This window comes from Sinocyclocheilus rhinocerous, unplaced genomic scaffold, assembly GCF_001515625.1.
Source record: "Sinocyclocheilus rhinocerous isolate Xijiao unplaced genomic scaffold, SAMN03320098_v1.1 scaffold689, whole genome shotgun sequence".
In the NCBI taxonomy this organism is placed as follows: Eukaryota; Metazoa; Chordata; class Actinopteri; order Cypriniformes; family Cyprinidae; genus Sinocyclocheilus; species Sinocyclocheilus rhinocerous.
In genome coordinates this window covers 928,607-935,681 of record NW_015652129.1, presented here as the reverse complement: position 1 = coordinate 935,681, position 7,075 = coordinate 928,607, and the positions used below count along the sequence as shown (strand labels likewise).

The 7,075-nt window shown below is 37.5% G+C and overlaps 1 protein-coding gene across 9 annotated transcripts in view; it reads right to left on the bottom strand.

Annotated features, from left to right (window-relative positions):
• Positions 1-233: 233 nt before the first annotated feature.
• The window catches only part of LOC107713458 (pleckstrin homology-like domain family B member 1), an 86,950-nt gene continuing 80,108 nt past the window's right edge, over positions 234-7,075 (bottom strand). For 7 of the 9 annotated variants that reach the window (XM_016518961.1, XM_016518963.1, XM_016518967.1 and 4 more), the window contains 6 exons: positions 5,915-6,005; positions 5,681-5,827; positions 4,940-5,159; positions 4,198-4,283; positions 3,972-4,001; positions 234-1,666 (listed from right to left, as the gene is read on the bottom strand). In XM_016518961.1, the coding sequence (XP_016374447.1) occupies positions 1,526-1,666; positions 3,972-4,001; positions 4,198-4,283; positions 4,940-5,159; positions 5,681-5,827; positions 5,915-6,005 (715 nt within the window). In that variant the 3' untranslated portion in view covers positions 234-1,525. The remainder of the gene's footprint in view (positions 1,667-3,971; positions 4,002-4,197; positions 4,284-4,939; positions 5,160-5,680; positions 5,828-5,914; positions 6,006-7,075) is intronic. The other 2 variants (XM_016518962.1, XM_016518966.1) reach the window with 1 other exon arrangement.

Sequence of the window (7,075 nt, the reverse complement as noted above, 5' to 3'; positions counted from 1 at the left end):
TAATTTACTGTTGTTTAGTGAATTTTTCGCAAGTGAAATTCAGGCGAATTTCAATAGGCATCCATCCAATCTGGAATTTTGCATGATGGTGAAAGCGATTTCTAAACCGATTTTCAAATCTGTCATGCGAATTCACTGCGTTGACCAGTGCAGTGACCAACAGAAAGCCAGAAAACTTGCTTGTTTTGAACATGACTTCTGTGTAAGCTGTAGTGAAATGAAGTGACTGGGTTACGAATCCGACTCTCTAACCATTAGGCCACGACTTCCCCAATGCACCGCTACACTGACAGTAAACAATTGACATTTTTTGCCTATGTATTTTCACAAAATTTTTGCTAATTTACTGTTGTTCAGTGAATTTTCGCAGGCGAATTTCAATAGGCATCCATGCAATCTGCATTTTGCATGATTTCAAAGCAGATTTCAAAACCGCTTCAAGTTGATCACACGAATTTACAGTTGCTTGTTTTGATTTCTGTGTGAGCTGTACTTCATACATCTCAAAACAATTGATAAAAGACCTTTATGACCTTCAAAATCTTGCTAATGTGACCGCACCTTACGACTGTGATTCCAGCTGTTTTTCACTAGTGTAACAGTTCAGATACTAAAAGTGACAAATATGGGTCAATATCAAGGCACTGCATGACTTGCATTATTATGATGTTGTTTCTTTTTCTCCTGTTTGTGGCAATTATTCCAAACTCTCGTAGGCTGGCAGTGATAGGTGATGGCTGCCTCCCTTGGGAGTCAAAACTCAAGATCAAGTTGTCAGGACTTGGCAAATAGACTCTACTGTTGTACGTGGTATGTGTGTGTGTGCATGCGTTTGTGGTTCTGTATCTAAAAGAATGAACTGGGAACACAGAGACGCAGTGGGATACACTTGGACAGGAGTCGCTGATGTCCCTCTACAATAAATACAGACTCCTGAGCTGGTAGGTGAGCTTTGGTGAATCAAGTCTTTGTTTTTGTGATACCGGATCTTTAAATGTGAATGTAATACTCCATTTAATTTAAAACATCATTTAAATGTACTGCAGTTAATTTATATTCTCTCATCATTTCGTGTCGGTCGATCCCATCAAATATTTAACGCAACACTATTCCAGAATGGCTTGATGGCATTTGGCATTTTTCCCATTATGTTTGAAAAGACAAATCGTGGGACAAACTGAAATGAAAGTCAAGTTTCTGCACATCCAGACAAGATAAACTGCAACTGAAAAATATCTCTGACGGCAAAAAGGCATTTTCGTCGATGGTGAGTGAACCACCACCTGCAGGTTTGGTTCACCGGGTCTTTTCGTCTTCTCCCTTTTTCAATCCAGGCAGACATGGAAAGCCTCTGGTGGATATCTGTCTGTGCATCTGAGTGAATATATAACATCTCCAGGAAACACGAGAAGAAGAAAAAAAGGAAGTAACAAAATAAAGTTTTTCCTCTCATTGGGAATAGCAGGTCTGGGTCATTTGAAGTTTCCCTGCCGAACGGTTTCCGTTTTGAGTGGTGGGTTTTGTCTCAGTTCATGAACTGCGTGTAGCCCTCGGCTCCTGTTACTATCACATCCATCCATATCCTCATGGCCTCTGCGGACGGGGCCACCATGTAATACAGTCTGTCGTGCGTCTTCACGCAGAAGGTCAGGGAGGGGTTGGGGCTCTGCGATCAAAAAGACAATCAGATCAGTGAGGGAGCCACATATGGAGTCTATCTACTACTTAGGGCTGTGCAAAAAATCGAATGCAATTTTCATGCGTATCTCGGCAGTAAAGCCGCTTCTGTGATTAGTAGTAAATCTCCAGCACGTGCGTTCAGAGGGAGCGGCATTTACTACACAGAGCCGTAGTTCACTGACAAGCTACGCAAAATCGCGTTCAAAATCGCAGGCGATTCATTGCCGATTATGAACGTGATTTTGTGTAGCTTGTCAGTGAACTACGGCTCTGTGTAGTGACTGCCGCTCCATCTGAAAGCACGTGCTGGAGATTTACTACTAATCACAGAAGCGGCTTTACTGACGAGATGATTTTTTGCACATCCCTACTACTACTCAGTTATTAAGGCATATGCATTCGCTGCTATGCATCCATTAGGGGTTGTCAATTTTCAGGAATTTTTACAAAATAATTATTATTAAAATTAAATGAATTAATCACATGTGAAGGACGACAAATACCACATGCAGTATTTTAACAACAATTAAAGCCACTATACAAATAGATTTAATAACAAAATTTAACTAAATAAACATAAGAAATGTACTGCTATTTTTGTTTAGAATGAATCCCACTGGTATTTATTTAATATAATTTCACAATTTTCCAAGTATTATTAATAATGTTTATGGATAATGCAACTAAAATAATTTTGCCTGTACAATTTATTGTGTGAATTATATAATTTGCAAGACATTATAATAAAATGTAAAATATAGTCTTACTTATAATTGTATAATATATTAGTTTTATGTATATTTATACTTTATAATACATATTTATAATAACTACAGTCAAACTACAATTAAAGTGATTATGCTAAATATAATAATAATAATAATAATAAATAATTAAACATACTCAGCTATTGATCTTAATAAATATAATATCTAAATGTAATAATATGCTAATAATAAATAAACATAAGAAATGTGCTATTTTGTTTTTTTTTTATTTCATTTTAATGAAAGTATTTTAATGCATTTATATTAAGTACGAATCCAAATGGTATCATTGAATATAATTTACTATTATGTGGTTTATTATGTGGTTCATGTAATATTACAGACTTTATAAAATATAAACACACAAATGTTTCATATAATATTTTTAGATTTGATTTTAAATGTAAGTTTAAGTTTTTTGTAATGTAGATATTTCTAAATATGTATTAAATTCAATGGCTTTATGCTCTCGGCATTCAATAATTCACCTCACAAACACATTGTGGTCAGCATGCTTATCCTTGTTGGACGTGAACCTGCATTTAATGTAGCCTGGGGCGTATTTACTTTTACTCATGGTTTTAAAGGATGAGGTCTCATCACTTTCATGTTGGCACATACTACTTTGCCTGTTTCCATCAAGTGACAGATACATTTGCACGAAAATGCTGCAGTGTTTGATTGGACACACTGACTTTGATGTAAAAAAAAAAGATGGGCAGTGTTTTCTTCTCTTTTTTAAAATGTTGATAAGCCTATTTAATTTATTTAACAGCTTGTTATCACAATACACTTTAACACACTATCATTATAATTGTGCATGATTACTTTGAACCTGTTTTATAAGCTTCTACGTCACATGCAGCACAAGCAACAGCGTGCACTCATTTCCCAGATGAGCTTCTTTAGCTCTCTTGAGCTAAAGTGGATTAATAAACACTCATACCACTTAATTAATAATAAATGATTAATTATTAGCACATCTGATTTTAATACAGCTGCATATGTAAAGCAGGAGGTGCTTGTTAAAATGTGCTAATTACTTCTCCTAACCTAAACACTCATTATTAAAGAGCACTCCACTCATGCAATGGATATACAAATCTCTTCAAATGATTCTGACACTGTCGAAGAGTGAATTATATTACGGCTTCCCGTTAACCTATTACATTATACAATGTGAAGCTGACGGCGTACAATACACCACACAACTGCTTCTGTGGGGCTATTACGTTATACACACACTTAGTATCTCACCACAGGGGGTAATAGTAAAGAAACACTTGAGAGAAACGCACACAGATCGTAAATTACATTATACTCTCATCCTCAGTAACTGCAAAAAAAACAAAAACAAATATCCACTAAGTGAAGGTGCCAATAGTCCAGTTATTCAAAACAATACAAGACGAGGTATGTTAATTAGTCACAAGGAAGTAAGTGTGTGAAAAATGCACAAATTAGAGCAATTTCCTCTAAGCAAACATGCAGGATAGGGTGATAGTGGTGGAGAGCGATACGTACGTTTGTCAAATTCAGATTGAAAAGTCCTTTCTGTGAAAACAGTCGCCAAAGCAAAAGAATGAAGAAAAAGAAGGGTGGGGAACATTGACAGCAGAGTTACAGCATAAGAGACAAAAGAGAAGAAAGAAGCTAAAGATCAAATGAAATGGTGCAACAGGAGCGCAGAGCAGAAAAACAGCAGGAGATGTGAGCTGTGCTTATACCAAGGGCTCTTATTCGATCGTACCTTTGTGGCACTGCGCAGGTGATCATAGTAAACCTCCTCGATAGCCTGGAAGTAGATGACGCCCTTCAATTTGCTCTCATGTTTATCTGCGGACAGAAGAAACAGATGTCACACTGCGAAAAACCGTTCTCTTAATAGTATTTTATTTTATTGCGATGTTTTTGTTTGAAAACCAATTAACTCGAGAAGCGAAAGCGAGTGTGTTCTCCGTAAACAAGCATTTCCAAGTATTTTTTACTGGAAAACTAGTGATTAGCACAATGTTTTGCACAGCGATGGTTTCGAAAACAAATAATCCCCCACTCCCCTGGAGAATAATGATCTGGTAAGCACCGATGTGACCTTGTTACTGTGGTGCAACCCCTTCATTTTCAGTCCGCGCAGAAATAAAGAGCGAGAGCTCCCGCTTTGCTGAGCGCCACGGCTGGGTGATGAGCACGATTTCCTCAGCATTGCGGCAGATTTCATCACCATCAGATAGCATGCGGACGGGCTTCTGGTTATTTGTATGCCCCTAGCTAACCCGAGGCTATCGGAAATCATGGCAGCCACTGTGAGCTTAAGAATTACTAATTATCCGTATCCCCCCACTGCTGGATTCACCCACAATCCACTCTTTGTTCTGCCTTCGTTTCTTTCCCCAACCTCAGGGGGACGAAAGCGTAACGACACGTTCGCCGGGCGGCATTAGCATAGTGCACAGTAAGGAGGATGTTGGAAGGCGACGCTGCGGTGCACATACCGGCGTAGTAGGAAAACGTCCTTTTAAGGCGATCAAAGACGAACCAGCGCTTCCTCCAGGATTTGATCTTCCCTCCCATCTTGACAAGATAGCCCTTGCACATCTTTTCGGTGAGAATCACGTGGTAGCATGTGTCCACGCTGTGACCTGAGGACTCGATGTGGGAACGGAGGTCAAACTCCTCTTTGCGAATGGGCAGGTATCGGGTCATCGGGCGGGCCTGGAAATCAACAACGTGTGGTTTATATTTTTGTTATGACATGACATGTTTTATTTCCCTATCAATTAATTTATCCAAAATTCCTTCAAAAAAGGACATACTTTACTGTATATTAATGTCTGAAAAACGTTTGGCAGCCAGATCAATCAAGTGGACCTTTTTATGACAGTTTAGGTTGTAAAATGTCACTTTCTGTAAGTAAATTCTAATGAAATTATTATATATGGTCATACGTTTACATACATCTTGCAGAATCTACAAAATGTTTTCATTTCAATTCAACAAATATTACTAATTTTAACAAATATATTTATATTTTCTTGTGGACTACATGTAAACTTCTGTTACGTTTATGCTATAGCTTATGTAACAGCTTATTCCAGGCAGTACTAATTAACAAGCAATGTTTATGATCCCTCTTACTTTGTTAAAATTATACAATTATTATAAATTTGGTGGTTCCACAAAGCATATGTAAACTTGTCATCGCAAGTGTATTATATATATCTGCAACTCCTCGCCTGAGAGAAGTTTTTGGCCCTCATCTTCCCCTCCTTCTCTATCAACTGCTGTCTGTGTACCGTCTCCTCCTGCAGTCTCTTCTCCGCCTCCTCTCTTCTTCTTCTCTCCTCCTCTAGCATGAGTTTACGGGCCTGAGTCTCTCGTTCCTGCAGCCAAGAGAGCAGAGGTCATTAGACAAGATTGGCAGTCAAAAAAGATGAATATGGTTCCTTAATACTGATTCTACAACTTACTCTGGACTCTATGAGTCGAGTTTTCTCTAGCTGTGCCTCTTTCAGCATCTTCTCCATCTCCTCGATCTTCAGCGCATCCATACCGCTGGCACTGTGAAACACATAAAACTTCAGTCAGAGTCATTAACTATATTGAGGGGGGAATTCACTATACGTGTTTAAACCAAGACAGACAGCAAACATTTAAATACTCGAGCGAAAGTTGTGCAACCGTTCAGTGATTTTACCCCTCGGTGATCTATTTGGTGAATGATGGAATGGAGACCAGTAGCGGCGAGATTACGAAACATTTCGTCATATATGAAAATACAACTGGATTGCACATACAGTACAAGCATGAAAATCTGCCGTGAAACATAAAATGAAGCACATGTGGACTATAAACAGAGAAAAAGAAAATGTGTAATGGATTCCTCTAGAGAAGAGTCTCAGACTAGCTTGAAGCTCTATGAAGACAAGAATAATCAAACTGTATGAGAACATTTCAAGTAAACAAATTCTCTCCTGAGAGAGAAACAGCTGAAGGCCGTCGTGCCCCGGTCCAGCTCCACTGCTCCACTGCTTCACTGTACTTTACAGGCTTTTGTTTACAAAATCTTCACACATTTCCCATGATAACGCTTGTAACTGAAAACAACATGTCAGTGTCAAACTGGGTTTGGGGGCCATTCAGAAATGAAATAAGAATGTCTTTGAAATTCAATTCCTGAATCCAAATTTGAAAATGAGAATATTTGAAATGCAGTGACATTCAAAGAAATTCATATTATGGCTGTAAGTGTAGTTTATTAATAATACACTACTGTTCAAAGGTTTGGGGTTATTGATATATTTGCATTCCTTTTTTTTTTTTAAAGAAATGAATGCTTTCATTCACAAAGATGCATTAAATTGATTAAAAGTCACATTTATAATGTTACTATTTTACTAATTACTTCTATTTCAAATAAACGCTTTTTATTTGACTTTCTATTCCTCAAAGAATCCTTAAAAATATATCATGGTTTTCACAACAGTTTTTAACATTGATAAAAAAAAATTCTTGAGCAGCAAATCAGCATATTAGAATGATTTCTGAAGGATCATGTGACACTGAATACTGGTGTAATGATGCTGAAAATTCAGCTTTACCATCACAGGAATAAAATGTATCTTTTATTT